Raw genomic sequence first — 16,286 nt, forward strand, 5'->3', positions numbered from 1 at the left:
ACGTATTCTCCCTTTGACGTTATCTGCTAACCACTGCTTGGAGATGCTACAGTCCATTATTATTTTTGAGTGCTTTCACTAGCTTTTGATCTGAGGGTGGGCTTTGTGATTCAATTACAGATCATTGTGCAGTGGAATCTGGTACAGTACAAATGGAAAAACATTTAGACTTGGACCATACCATGCCTCGTAAATCGGGCACAGATGTACAACAGAGGCCAAAACACAGCTGTGATTGTTACTAAAACCATGGGTTGGAGAGGTTTGGGATCATGCATCCAGGTTGTACAGTTATGACTCCAAGTTGGGCTCATAAGGCAGTGGTTCTCAAAGCGGGGACCCCAAGGGGTCCTTGTGAGGCGGTTCCAAGCGGTACCCAGCTAAATGAATGATGGTTAGGAACCAAATGGACCCTAAGAGGTCTGCAACTCTGAGAGTGTGCAAATGGAACCAAATGGATACATTAACACACTCAAGAGTTGTGGGGGTCCGTTGCCTAATGCTGGAGGCTCTTTAAAGAAGAACTTTGTTTTTTTGGGTTCATATTAGAGAAAAGAAAAAGTGAGTGTTAAAATGTTTTCATTTGCTTCGTTCTATTGTTTTATTGCGTTCACCATGCTAAAATGTGGGGCATGCGTACGCATGGGGGCATGTGTACAAGTGGCTAAATATGTCTTTTTAGACACAATAAGCCAGCAGTTTCTTTATTGTTATTTTCAGTAACACTTCTAGCCCCCATAAGTCACCCAACCATGAAAGGTTGCGTTGTATCTTGGGAATGGGCTTATTCTGTGTAAAAAGACATATTTAGCTACTTGTACGCATGCCCCCAGCCACTGAAATAAGAATCTCTAAAACAATAGAAAGAAGTAAATGAAATAATTTTAACACTCATCTTTTATATTCTTTAATTACAATCTAAAATATGAACCCTTGTTGTAAAAAACTAAAGTTGCCCTTTAAATGAAAGCGTTTGACTCCGCAGTGGTGGAAAGTAACTAAGTACATTTACTTAAGAACAATTTTGAGGTATTTGTACTTTACTTGAGTATTGCCAATTTCTAATATTTTTTACTCCACTACATTTATTTGAAAACTTTACTTACAAGTTACTTTGCAGGTATAACTATAACATTATAAAAAATACATTAATCACTTAAGCCCTATTTTATACCTTGGCTATTTGAAAATAGCCGATCTACAAGCGCACAACGCGTCACGGTGCGACACGTTGTGAGCTTGTAGATCTGCTATTTTCAAACATGTTGTACTTTGCCAATACTTTTGTACTTTTACTCAAGTACATTTTGAATTCTGGACTTTTACTTGTAACAAGAGTATATCTACATTGCAGTATTGATACTTTTACTCAAGATTTTTTTTTTTGTACTTTATCCACCACTGCGTTTGAGAAGCACTGTCCAGGGTTCCCACACATTTTTACCAATTAATTTCCAAAACTTTTCCAGAATATTTAACCCAATTTCCAGGACTATATAACAATAATTCAGCTCAATAACAAGTCGCTTACTCCTATGCGCAATGCCCAAAGACAGGTAGTGTATGCCAGTGGTTCTCAACCTTTACAGACCGTGACCCCTGAAATAATCATATTTGAACTGGGGACCCCGGCACCCTGACGAGCACTAACAGTTGAGGAATTTTGTATAACACGGTTTTATTGTGAAAATAGCCGATCTACATGCTCACAACGCCTCGCAACGCGAGGCGTTGTGAGCATGTAGATCTGCTATTTTCACAATTTCTGCCTCTAATATTTGACAATTTGGCCAATGTTTAATTTGTCATTTCAGAGGTATTAACAAAATCAATAACCAAAGACAATGCATAGCTATTTTTTTCCAGGACTTTCCAGGACCCTTGATCAATTCCAAAACTTTTCCAGTACTGGAAATATATTTTTCTAATTTCAAAATATTTCCAGGAATTTCATGACCGTGGGAACCCTGACTGTCATAAGGGAGCTGGAAGAGGCAGGGAACTCACTTGGCTGGGTCAGGCATCTGGGTGCAGAGGAAACGAAGGGACTGGAAACTCTTGCGGATGGAGTGGATGTTGGCCATGCCCATGAACACCACCTCGCAGTTAGGATAGTACTCTGGACCGGGGAGAAAGACCGCGTTAGTAGGGCTGTCACAATTATTACATAATCGTCTAATCGTGATTATTTGACATAATCATGATTATTTTTCATAATCCTCATAATCGTTTCCATGTTGAAAAGATTTTCTTATAGTAAAAAAAAAAGAAAATAGTGGAAATAGCCACAACACGTCGCATCGCTATTTCCACTATCAATGTTCTTTTTAATTATAAAGTTGTAAAATATGTCAGTAATTTCTTTGTATATTTAGGTTATGTGTCTGTTGTGTCGTATCTACCATGTGCAACTTCAAAGCCTAAAAGCCAAACAGAAATGTAATTGTCAACGACAAAAAACACAATTAAATCGTTAATCGCAATTAATTGAGTGACAATTAATCGTCATGTAAAATGTCATAATCGTGACAGCCCTAAGTGTTATCCTGATGGAATTTGCATGACATTAGTAGTCAGGGATGCGAGTGTCCTGCTCAACAGGACATTCCACTGGATATCTAAATGAAAGCGATTCACTATGCTTAAACATCAACATAACCACTGCACCGCTACCTTTGTACTGTAGAGTAGTTGTTTTAGTCACCCACTTATCTTATTGATCTAGCTTGATTGATGGATTGATTTAAACATTTAATTAAAATACGAGTGTACACTCTTCATAAACACTCTTGACATCATTCTGTGCATGTTCAAACTGGCAAGTTAAGCAGCACCAACCTGGGCACTCACAGCCTCCTCCCTTGGCCCTGTTGGCCACAGCCGCCGCATATGACCTGGCATCCAGTATGAGCAACTTGTGGGGCTGAATGGCCAACGTCTCCACCTCCGAGCTGTGGGTCATGGAGGATTCTAGAACAGAAAGCAGTAGCGGGGTCACAACACTGCAAAGTGGGGTGCATCAAAATGCAGAATATTCTTAACTCATACAGTGCCAAACGACTTTTAGATCAACTTTCTCCAAGCCCCCAGAACCCTGGGGGCGCCCTGAAACCAAAAGGACATGTTGGCCGTTTTGAGGTACTGCAGTTGGGTCTACTCACATGAACGCGCGTCTAGGCTTCTTTGTATTGACGCGCGTTCATACCGGAAGTGCTCGTTCATGAAGCGCGTCCATGAACACAAATTATGACGAAAAATGCGTCACAGTAGACCCACTACGTCACGGTTTTACTCCCCGGAAGGAGGGGTGAAAACGCCTCATGCGCTGGGTGAGCAACTCAATGCAAGTGGACGGGCGGGGATATTTGTGTCCTCTCTATTCTTATTATAACTCTATGACTTTCTCACTATGGACTTCCCTGCCAAGCGACTTTGGGCGACTTTTACTTAGAAAAAAAAAAAAAAAAAAAACTTTTGAATATATATATATTTTTTTTGAATTTTTTTTTTTGGGACCCCATTAAATCTAGTAAACATGATTTCAATCGCGATTTTGCATGTTCCACCCCCCATACAACCCCATCTTTCAAACATGGCAGCCATGTTTGTTTACATCTGAAGAAAACATAATGGCTATTTTCTCAAGAATGCCTGAACGGATTTCCAATCTGATTTTTTTGTTTGAAAGCTGTGAACAGCCTGCACAAACATGGTGCATGATCTGTGCACTATAAATTACATGGGAGTCTATGGAGATTTTCTGGCAATAATGCCACTCGAGGGCATATTTAATTGGCAGTAACTGAGTCAATTGTACCTATAAAATCATTAACTCTAAACTCCAGACCTAGCCTGGTTCAGACCCTGAATCGCTAGCCACACCCCTTTAAAATGTTGTTTTGGCGATTCAGGGAGTCTGGTGTTGCTCTCACTGAAGAGGTTTTCCTCGTTTGGAAATCCGTACGGCGAATCAGCGTTGTGAATCAGCGTCTTGTGATCAGCGTGGGTGGGGTTTTCCCAGAACTCGTGCAATTCGCCGTCACCGGACGGGTCCGCACAAATCGCGTCGCGGTAAAATGCGATCGTATCGATCTCGCTATGAAACACCAGTAGCAGACATGTTATGTTGTGTTTGATTACTAATTCGTTGTGCTCCTATTCCTGCTGTTTCTTTGGTTAGCAAGTAGCACTAGCAAGCAACAGGCTAGCCACTAGCCAGCCACACATAACAACACTACGTCATCTGCTTTGCTACTGTTGTGTTGGTCAGACGGTGAACCAATCGCAGAAGACTGCTTCTTTGGCAACGCCAATCCCAGAAACAGTTCTGGAGGGAAGCACTTTCAGACTGAATAATGGAGTGAAACGAAATGTCAATTAAGGCTGAGTGTCAGGCTACTCCATACCAGTTCTTCTACGCATTCTATATCTCAGGCAAGAGCTGTTGTGAATTCAGTTTCTAGATCAGCACTGTGGTTAAAAATAAACCATAATGTTGATCTAGAAACTGAATTTGACCAGATGAAGAGCTAGTGCTCGAAACCCTGTCAATAAATGTACTCGTTTGGAGCAGAGTGCTCCTTCTCTATTATGCTGTTTCCCACCCAGCACCTTTTTGCGCGTATTTTTCGAGTATTTCTAGGTTAACAATAAAGGAATACAAAAGACAACAGAGAGAGACAAGGGTTACGATGAAGGTTAGAAGGAATGGGTTTAAAGACCTTCAACATTAAACAGAGTCAGGAACACAGTGAGGAAATGAGCAGGCTGTATATCCTCAGAGATATTGTTATTATTATATCCGTTTGAGATTCCACATGACATAAGGAATGTTGTGAAATCTGTGTGCCCGTGTGTGTGTGTGTGTGTGTGTGTGCGTGCGTGCGTGTGTGTGTTAGGGCATTCACGAATAGTGATTTTTAGTATTCGAATAATTCAACCTCAAAGTATTCGAATAGTCGAATATTCGACAGGACTGTTCAAACTGTCAAATATTAAGTAAGCAAGAGGCGAACATTGTTCAGCCGATCTACATGCTCAATGTAGATCTGCTATTTTCACAATATTTATCTGTGGAACCGAGTCACATTAAATGTAATACCTACAATTCCAAGTGCTTGTCAGGGTGGGGCCCCAGTTCAGGGTGGGTCCCCAGTTAAAATATGTTTATTTTGGGTGTCACAGCCTAAAAAAGCTTTAAGAACCCCTGGTATAGAGCATTAACAAATTCATCCACCAGGGGCATTGACAAAAAAAATAAAAAAATATTCGACTTCGGTGAACAACGTCGAATAGTGACTTTGATATTCGAATATTTGAATATTTGGTGAATGCCCTAGTGTGTGTGTGTGTGTGTGTGTGTGTTTAGACTGCTCCCTCTGACAACAGCTCTCCATCAGACAGGCCCTGACAGGTTACATTTGCTGAACACAGTCTGCTGCAACTCTGAGCAGATAGCAAGACTTGGGTTGAAAATATGTGGTCTACTCTGTGTCAACGCACAGGCATGTCTTCAGCAGGAAGTATTGTGTACTGTGTGTTGGTAGGTGCATGTTGGGACACAACGGCTCTGTATCATGCCTGTCAGTGACGCTGGTTTAGAATGTACTTTTATGCATTGTGAGAGAGTGTGCAAACAGAGTGTGTAAACAGAACCAGGCATGATTTTGCATGTACACATGTGAGAGGAAGATAGGTTAGTGCCATTAGTGTTATATAAAGGGTTCCCACACATTTTTACCAATTAATTTCCAAAACTTTTCCAGAATATTTAACCCAATTTCCAAGACTATATAACAATAATTCAGCTCAATAACGAGTCCTATGCGCAATGCCCAAAGACAGGTAGTGTATGCCAGTGGTTCTCAACCTTTTCAGGCCGTGACCCCCGAAATAATCATATTTGAACTGGGAACCCCGGCACCCTGACAAGCACTAAGACTTGAGGAATTTTGTATAACATGGTTTTATTGTGAAAATAGCAGATCTACATTCTCACAACGTTGTGAGCATGTCGATCGGCTACTTTCACACTTTCTCCCTCTAATATTTGACAATTTGGCCAATGTTTAATTTGTCATTTCAGAGGTATTAATTTTTTCCAGGACCTTCCAGGACCCTTGATCAATTCCAAAACTTTTCCAGTACTGGAAAACAATTTTTCTAATTTCAAAATATTTCCAGGAATGTCATGACCGTGGGAACCCTGTATATATACGTATATGGGGTGGGTGAGAGAGAAGGCAAACCCTTACTAAAGCTGTTATGTCGGGGCATTGCTTTAATGCGTACGTGCATACTCTAAGCTCACTCACCAAAATCTGTGTCGGGCAGGTCGGCAGTGCCATTGCTGTAGGTACCATTGGTACCATTGGTCAGGTGTTTGCGGGAGCTGCCATCCACAGCGCAGGCCTTGGCGATGGACTGAACCAGGTGCTCGTCGTCTGCGTTCCTCCAGCCCCACCAGCTCACTTCCGGTTGGCCACAACGGGCAATCACTGCTCCCGTGCTCTGGTGCCTGGAGGGGGGAGGGAGTGAGTGAGTGAGTGAGTGAGTGAGTGAGTGAGTGAGTGAGTGAGTGAGTGAGTGAGAGAGAGAGAGAGAGAGAGGCCATGAGCATAGACTAGAAATATATGGACAAAGCAAAGCCATTGGTTTCTATGCAGCGCAAATGGCGCATTTTGGGTCCTTGGCATGGGTGTCGCCATCATAGATTGTAAAAGCACCAGAGGATGCTATTGTCTGCCAACGGTCACGTGCAACCGCAGGGATACATGGGAGAATGTGGTCGGAGCCCCCCTAAATACAGCACACGAAGAAGAACACAGCCGGCTGGTATCAGTTTAGTTGGCCACTCCCCCGCAACTTTATCATCAATTTTAACATAAATGGGACCTTATTTTCACAAAACGCATATCATCGTGATTGAAAGACAATTTTTAACTAGCGATAGGAACCATAAAGTATTTATGAAAATGTTAATTAAGGTTAGAAAACGAAACGGGAAAATGAATGGGGTCCAATGGAGAACAATTCTTTTTGCGATCGGCCGGGGGGGAAAACAGCACAACTAGCGGCCAATCATAGGAAGTTCCGTATTGGAGTCATTTTAAATCGGCAGAACTATGCCCCTGGCCATGAGACAGTCAGCAACAACAGATGTCCAATGTCTGCAGGGAGCTTACATCAGAGTTGAAATGTAATTCCAGAATGAGAGTATAGTTTTGTGCTTATGGGGCATGATGCTATGGCAACACGCGTAGATGTGGGTTATGATATGGCCTAAAGGTTACATTCCTTCCCTAGTGAAACTGAAAGCCCTCCACAGCGCTGGGAACCCTTCCGTTCTGGTAAACAACTTTTATAGGAGTTTCATCCACATTTTTGAGGTATTCGCTATTTGGTAATGGAAGACACTCACTGATGTGCGGATCTATACCGAAACTTGCAGGACCCGCAAGTTTATCAACACTTAAATAGCCTGCCTGGTAAGCCTATTTTTGAAGCGGTGAAAACCGCTTCCAATGTATGGCTTTGTCTGTCCCATGCATGTCCAGTCCAGAAAACCGCTTCCAAGGTATAGCTTTGTCTGTCCCGTACATGTCCCGTGCATGTCCAGTCCAGAATGAAGAATTGAGGATTGGACAAGCTTCACATGACAATTTGGCTCTCCAGACAAAATCATTCATTCATTCAGAACACATAGAATCTAATAATATAGAACTAAAGCACATAGAAAGTATAGATCTAGAACACAGAATGTATAGATCTAGAACACATATTTCATAGCTCTAGAACACATAGAATAAAAATTCACCGCTTCACTTCGAACCGAGGTTCGATTTTTCCAAAACACAACAGCGTTCTGCCGTCACTTGCCAGGGTCAAACAGACTTTTTATTGTTTCTTTGTTTATCTTCTTTTTTTTTTGTTTAAGGTAAGGATTTTTTCTTTATGCCGATAAAGAATATAACTCATTTTTGGAATGGAGATCTTCGCCCCAAAGTCAAGGTCATAACAGCTGAAGGGGGGAGAGACAAAAACACAGACAGACCTGTAAACCACAGCAGGGAATCTCTTCCAGGAGCGGAAGGCAGCCACATTCTCCAGCTCCTTGTCAGTGATCCACGCTGGCACCAGCAGCTGCTGAGGATAGCTGGAACATAGCCTGGCAGGGCCAAGGGGGGGTGGAGGGGTCCCAGAGACAAGGGGGGGGACAGGGGAAAAAAGAAAAACAGGGAAAATGGAGAGTAAGAGAAGGCCACAAGGCTGTGTGATGGACTTCACAAAGCCTCTGTCCACGGACACCTAATCCTGGGCCGGGCCCTTATCTCTACAGGGCTCGGCACCAGCAGAGCACAATACATAACAACCACCCACTGTCTTAAACCCATTCAGAACGGGTACACTATATTGTGTATCATTATGTTAACTATTGAAAAACAGCAGATATACAAGCTCACAGCGCGGCACCGAGTGCCGCGCTGCGAGCTTGTAGATCTGCTATTTTTAAAAAATCGTGAAAATTTGAATTTTGACCCGATTCTATAAGTGTCTTTTGAATCCTTCTAAGATTTTTTTGAAAAAAACTATGTTTTTATGTCAGCAATCTGGCCAGCCATCGTCAAAGAAAAGGTCCTTTTCACTTAACTGGAGCTCAGTTAGTCTGTTCTTGAGAGACTATGTCAGTGGTGCTCAAACCTTTTCATTTGAAGGACCCCCAAAATGATATGTATTTGGCCACGGACCCCCATCTCAAAATATCTAGTTCCAGGTACCACCCAGAAGCAAAATTGAGTTACAAACGTTCGCTTTGAAAATACTTGTATTCAAAGATTTGCACACATTTTCACGACTTTTTTTCAAAAATAGCAGATCTACAAGCTCGCAGCGCGGCACACATTTTCACGACTTTTTTTTCAAAAATAGCAGATCTACAAGCTCGCAGCGCGGCACTCGGTGCCGCGCTGTGAGCTTGTATATCTGCTATTTTTCACTGGTTAAAGCATTCAATAATTCTAGGCCCTAAATGGGTTAACACACACACACAGTCTGACCCTGTGCTGTGTGCCAGCAAAAACACAGGGGCTCAGGGATCACCTCTCCTAGCTGGGGAGTGAGTGAGCGTAATCAGTGCAGCGGGGGATAGGGGGGGGAGAGACTTGACGAGCGCTGAATGAAGACATGGGGCCAATACCTGAACTTGCTGTTGATGTCTGAGATCCTCCAGGCGTTTTGGGTGTCGAAGCCCATCCTCTCCACCTCGTTCTTGAACCAGGAGGTCACGTGTTCACCTGCAGCGCAGAGGAGAGGAGATGATGGATAAGGCCAAAGCATAGCCGTAAAAGCAAGGTTATCTGAGGACTTGTAAGAGTGTACGGGACAGGGGCGGGGGGTGGTGACCAAGACGGAGAGGAAGGAAACATGGGCCGAGATGGAGGGAGGGAGAGATACAGACTGACAGAGAGAGAGAGAAAAAAAAGGCAGGGTGAGATCATAAGATAGGGACGTGCTGGGCCCCCGATTCAGCCCGGGAAAAAAAGAGTCGGAGAGGCCCTCATTGCGCGCTATAGAGAGAGATCTCTCTCTAAGATTTGTCATTTCAGATCATGACAAGTGACAAGCCAGTGGGCCAATTACAAGAGTTATATTTTGTCGTTGTCGAGTGGAAACCTTGTATGTCCAATACCGTTTTCTTCGTATTTATCATTTCTGAAATGATCTAAACTAGTGAAAACAGACGATCTACAAGCACACAACGTGCTTGTAGATCTGCTGTTTTCACTACTTTTGTGCGACGGCCTTGTATGATGAAGCAGGGCTTTGCTTTGCGAAAAAATCTACAAATTTGAAACTTGGATATACAAGGTTTTCTGCCCGACAGTGACGATTTACTTTGTTAGCCGCCCAGCCCCCAAAATGGAAACGAAGGCCGACATTTATTTTTTTTCCTGATGGCCGGCCTGGACCGGGCCGGGAATGAACCGGCCGTTTGATAGTTGTCCCGCTTTTCCCAATGGCCAGCTCGTCCCTGGGTGGTGACAGAGAGAGAGAGAGAGAGAGAAGGCAGCGCACCTGGTCTACACAGTTCTCCATGCTGCTCCTTCTCCCCAGCGTACACCTCCATGCAGTAGGCATGGAAGGCAAAGGAGAAGAGGTCCTCCAGACGAGAGGGAGGGCGCACCACGGCCGCCAAGCGCTTCAGCCACTCCTGACACTGCTCAAAGGTGGAGAACTGACACCTGGGGACGAAGAGGAAGCAGGGTTCCCACACATTTTTACCAGTTAATTTCCAAAACTTTTCCAGAAATTTCCAGGACTATATAACAATAATTCAGCTCAATAACAGGTCACTTACTCCTATGCGCAATGCCCAAAGACAGGTAGTGTTTGCCAGTGGTTCTCAACCTTTTCAGGCCGTGACCCCCGAAATAATCATGTTTTAACTGGGGACCCGGCACCCTGACGAGCACTAAGAGTTGAGGAATTTTGTATAACAGGTTCTATTGTGAAAATAGCAGATCTACATGCTCACAACGCTGCGAGGCGTTGTGAGGCGTTGTGAGCATGTAGATCGGCTATTTTCGCAATTTCTGCCTCTAATATTTGACAATTTGGCCCATGTTTAATTTGTCATTTCAGAGGTATTAACAAAATCAATAACCAAAGACAATGCATAGCTATTTTTCACAGGACCTTCCAGGACCCTTGATGAATACCCAAACTTTTCCAGTACTGGATTCTCTTTTTTTTTTTTTTTTTTTTTTCAAAATATTTCCAGGAATTTCATGACTGTGGGAACCCTGAGGAAGTCACGTACATGTTGTCATCACAACGTTTGCAAGGCTAAAAGCATTAGTGGTAGGGCTTGGGACAGACTTGGATAATGTCGATCAGCAATTTGAGTTCAAATATGCCAAATTCTTATTTGCATAAATTATGTTTAAGAAAAGCTTGCAACAGAATATGTTGTATTCTATGTAAAATATAGATACCAAACACGATCAGCCCATACTCATAGATATAAGGTTATCATCCAGGCATTTGTTACTGACTGAGGTTATTATGGATACTGAGAGCAATGATGAATGCCACACAATGTTTTTCTTTTAATTTGTATCTCATACTTCATACGTCCCCAAAACCCATTTATTCACAAAAACAAACAATTTGCATTTAAGCAACACTTTAATCTAGTGAATACGCTCCCCTGGTGAATGAAACGTTGCAATTTCCTGACAGTGTAGGGAAGGAGTTGGCTCAGAACACTGCAGGTACTGCTAAAGGGCCTCAACCTATTTGGTATCGCAGCCATTCTGTGAACAAAGGTCCCTTTTTGTGTCTCCTCTACCACACCGATTCATAGCAACCGTGTTAGTTGGACACATTTTCATTCTTGTATGACATGCAGAGTAGTACCGGCTTCTGCAGCAAAGACACTCATGGGACACTTTTTCTTTAGTTTATTCCTTTACTCTTGAAGCTTAGATAAATCGCTCTACCCCTATCTATCTGTCCTCTGACAACCATTAACAACCCCGGAATTGATGTGACATATTGCCGTCTGTCCTTATAAACCCCCCTCACTTGGGGCAAATGAGGTTGGGGTATGTGATAAACGTATGGCTCTTTTCAACCACGAAGAGTAACCCAGAATCCTCAATAACTTGAAACTTTCCAGGACCTCTGAGGTTCTGTGATTGTTTTTTGTTTTCCATTCCATTATAATTAGAACTCGCCCTGAAGGGGGAGCAAGGTCATAATATGCATTGCATTGCAATGCGTCCATCTGGTTGTCCAGGTTTGTGGCTGTGTCTGTCTGCACGCCATCACAGACAGACTTTATTTATATACATTTATTTATAAACACACACACCCACAGTATGTACATATGATTTCTCTCACTGATCCTACCTGACAACTTTACAGTCCTTGCAGGTGACATGGAGCTGGAACATATCACGACACTCTGCGCTCTCTATGAGCTGAAGAGGGACCTGGGAGTACAAGAAAAGACAGTTCAACTTAAAGTCACAATCTGATATAGAGACCCAAGTTAGCAGGCACGCGTTTTCCTACGGATGTCACGGGGGTCGATTGGTGGATACCAGATACAGTATATAGACTGTAACAGAAATTCACTGGTTTAAGCCCTAGAACAGCCTGTCCACACGTCCTTATCCTAACGAGGTACACTTAAGTAAATCACCAAGCAATTTACAGTACCTGCTTGCTTGTAAGCTGCTAAATGTGGCTACATGACAAAAGTTTTAAAATGTGCTTAAAACAATGTCCTCCCTTGCAAAGGGACACCTGAAAACGACTAGATTGCAAAATGTATCAAGGGATGCTCGATGCTGACAGAACCCTCCCTAAAAACCCCAGGGCAAAAATCCACTCGTCCGAGACAGTTTGCCCTCCTGGCCCAAAAGTTGTGGAATAAACTCCCTGTCGCACTTAGAACAACGGACTCACTCGCTAGCTTTCACTATGGACTGAAGACTCACCTTGTCAGACTCCACCTAAGCCCTTAGCACTACTGAAACACTCAATGACCATACATGAAGCTAGTTAGCATTTGTTTTTAGGTTCTTTAGAACCTTTTTTTTTTTTGACTGATTATTTTGTTTTCTAGATAGATATTAATTTGCATTTGTTATATTGCTGTTGATGTACTGACATATTATCTTGTTTATTATTGTGATGTTTTAACTGCTTATTGTAAGTCGCTTTGGATTAAAAGCATCTGCTAAATGCCTAAACTGTAAACTGTATCAACAACCAGCCAAATGCATGCAATTCGTCCAGGCAGCATGAAACCCATAACCACAAACGCAAGTTAGTACTAGTGGTCTATTCTATACTTGATATGTATTTTTCAAAGATGCACTGCAATTCACCATCATGCCGAGAATCAGTAATGTAATGCTTTTCCAACATGACCTCAATAGCATAGCTTGCACTTTGCATCATGCTGCTGCCAACAATTGGTAGATGCAAACCGGTCATACAGGTTACTTGTGAAGGCAAGCTGGGCATTTCCATGGAAGCTTATGTAACCTGGCATCTCCCTGAACGCTCAATAAACATAACATTATCTGCTCCTAAAAACAAACACTAAACAAGGGATCCGATGGAGCTAATCTGTATTATCATGTTAATTATATTTCCTAAGCAAATTCTATCCAAAGTACAGACCGGCAATGTGTGCTTACGACTCGTGAGCATATTTTGAATACTGCACGGAAATAGCAAGACTACTTTTACTAAGCCCGGCTGACTAACTGTTCTTGACACACAGTCCAAAGCCATGCAAGATGGACAGGCAGTCATCAGCACGTTGAAACACAAAAGGGGAAAAATGTATACACAAACTGGATTTAAACTAGCTTAAAAACATTATTGCAATGAATTGTACAACAAGCTATCTCTTGAGCAATTTTCTTTGTGAGCCTATCCAACTGTTATAATACTGTACATCCAGTACTGCAGACATAGCACCTTGTGTTGTGTGGGTGCATTTTTGCTTTCGTGTTTCAAGTCTTTTATCCAGCTCATCTACCTCTAACGGGTTGGGGAGTGCACACTTATACTGCTCTACTCATCAGCAGGTTAACAAGATGGCCACAAACACACACACACACACGCGCGCTGTTAACCACCCCACACTGTGCAAAGACGCTAGGTACTTACTGACACCTCACAACAACAATTTTGCTATCCGAAAAACAAAAACAGAAGGAACAATTACAACATTTCACTTAACCTTTATTTATACAGGTGAAATCCCATTGCGATACAAGATTTATTTAACTAGGAGTAGGGAGCACATAAATGTGCTGTTACGATTATGACATTTTACATGACGATTAATTCTCACTCAAATAATTGCGATTAACGATTTAATTGTGAATTTGTCGTTGACAATTACATTTCCGTCTGCCTTGTAGGCTTTGAAGTTGCACATGGCAATCATGACTCATAACTTAAATACACAAAGAAATTACCGACATATTTCACAACTTTATACTTAAAAATCGAACCTCTGTTCGAAGTGGAGCTGTGTGTGTGTGTGTGTGTGTGTGTGTGTGTGTGTGTGTGTGTGTGTGTGTGTGTGTGTGTGCAACAGCGCCCCTCCCTTAACATGTGTGGCCAGAAAAGGTTACTGCAGGCTACATACCCGGAGACAGACAGACAGACAGACGTATAGGGGTATAGGGAGCTCCACACAGCTCCAAAAAGAACATTGATAGTGGAAATAGCCAATCTACAAGCTCACAACGCGTCTCATCGCGACGCGTTGAGAGCTTGTAGATCGTCTATTTCCACTACTTTTTGAAAACGTTTGTAACTATATTAACATTTCTCAACATGGACACGATTATGGCGATTATGCAAAATAATTGCGATTAGCTCAAATAATTGCGATTAGACGATTATGTAATAATTGTGACAGCCCTATGTGCTGTTAAAACTGGGCATGACTGTGTGGGCTTGCCGCTGCTGTCTAAACACACACACACACACACACACATTCCTGACGTTCTTACATCCCGCGGAAGTTTTAATTCATACTGTAATCTACATCCCTAATCTGGCTGCTGCCAAAATTCCTGGGCTGCTAGCTAACAGGGCTTCGATGCTCGTCCTGCCCCATCCACATTCTCCAACACGCCCTCAATAGCTCTCTCACACACACACTTTCTGTCTTTTCTATCTCTCATCCTCTCTCTCTCTCGCCTCCCACACCCTCTGGCAAATTGTTGAGCACCAAAACTGCTGCCATGTGATGCAAACGAACACTTAAAACATGCCATCATGAAATGTGTGAGGGAAAACACTGAGTCCGTTTCTGTTTGATGTGCATAAAGGCAAGCCTAGAACTAGGGCCTCGTTCAGGCCCCAATTAACCTTGGTAACACCGTGACCAGCTGGCAAAAGTGAAAGTGAAACAATCAGACGACACGTCGTGTGCAACTAGAAGAAAACAGAAATACACCAAGATCTGGCTTGTTGAGCATTCATTGTGAGGAGGGTCTTTTGGGCCAGTATGCATAACCTACTGCCAAGTTGTCCACAAGAAGAAGGTTTCCATTCTCTAAAGGTTGCCCCAAGTCAAACTCTAGAAATAAGTATTAAGAGAAGCATAATAAGAACAACTAACGCTTCAATCTGTAAATCAATGTTCGCTACCACCACACATAACTAAATATCACAACACCAAAGTACGCTGGCACTAAGCTGCAACACGACTCGGAAGGAAATGAAGTTGTCTTTCTTGTGAAAGGGGGAAACACGGTCCAGTGACTGAGAACATGTTGTGATGAAAGAGAAGATAGGACATGGTGGATAACAAAGCCATCCTCTTTCTGACACAGTGAGAAGGGGGAGAGGTTTTGACTCTCCACTATCCCCCAGCGGAAATACTGCAACCATAGCAACGTTAAGCAACTCAAGTCTTTAAAAAAAAGCAACAAAAAAATGTAAAGAACAGACTGGTGAACACGGTCATGTGTCCCTGCTGTGACCGCGTATTTCCCGGTGAACCTGTGCGCAAAGGTGGGGGCCGATGGGCAAGGAGGGTCGCGAACTTTATGAGAAACAGCTAAAATAAGACCTTAAAACCTGGCGAAAACAATTGCGTGCATTAGCGGAAGATGACGATAAAGGAAATCATTAAATGGAAAACATTAAATTAACTTCTGAAAATGCTTCTAAGCCTACACTATAGCCTACTAAAAACTAGTGGAACCGCGATCTTGCCACACGTGAATAGCAGTTGCGTGCAATAGCGGAAGATGACGATAAAGGAAATCATTAAATGGAAAACATTAAATTAACTTCTGAAAAGCCTACACAGCCTTAAAACATGGTAAAAACAGTTGCGTGCATTAGCGCAAGATTAGATGAGGATAAAGGAAATCATTAAATGGAAAACATTAAATTAACTTCTGAAAAGGCTTCCAAGCCTACACTATAGCCAACTAATAACTAGTGGAACCGCGATCTTGCCACAGGTGAATAATTGTGGTTGTAAACAATAACACAGACAATATAAATCCTTAGTCTAGTTGTGGGAAGAAAAGGTTATCATCATGGCCCCAAATAACTTTTAAATATCTTGCAATTGGCGACGAGTCTCTTACTAAATCGGCAAGAGTGCCTCTCATTCTCAATACATAAAGGCTAAAGGCCCTTTTCCACCGGCAGCGGTAACGATGACGATAGCCCTAAAATATCACAGCGATAATTATGCCTTCACATTGACGTCCGATAAAGTTATCGGA

General features: G+C 42.5%; 1 protein-coding gene across 3 annotated transcripts in view; it reads right to left on the reverse strand.

The window, feature by feature from the left end:
• The window catches only part of mtmr3 (myotubularin related protein 3), a gene marked incomplete at its 3' end in the record, with an annotated part of 53,376 nt that overhangs the window by 21,114 nt on the left and 15,976 nt on the right, over positions 1-16,286 (reverse strand). For all 3 annotated transcript variants that reach the window (XM_080737851.1, XM_080737852.1, XM_080737853.1), the window contains exons 6-12: positions 11,914-11,996; positions 10,075-10,241; positions 9,197-9,293; positions 8,054-8,167; positions 6,315-6,517; positions 2,839-2,970; positions 2,008-2,119 (exon numbers count right to left, since the gene is read on the reverse strand). In XM_080737851.1, coding sequence (XP_080593977.1) covers positions 2,008-2,119; positions 2,839-2,970; positions 6,315-6,517; positions 8,054-8,167; positions 9,197-9,293; positions 10,075-10,241; positions 11,914-11,996 — 908 coding nt within the window. The remainder of the gene's footprint in view (positions 1-2,007; positions 2,120-2,838; positions 2,971-6,314; positions 6,518-8,053; positions 8,168-9,196; positions 9,294-10,074; positions 10,242-11,913; positions 11,997-16,286) is intronic.

The sequence above is a fragment of the Nannobrachium achirus genome (assembly GCF_963921795.1).
Source record: "Nannobrachium achirus genome assembly, chromosome: 12".
NCBI classification, from domain to species: Eukaryota; Metazoa; Chordata; class Actinopteri; order Myctophiformes; family Myctophidae; genus Nannobrachium; species Nannobrachium achirus.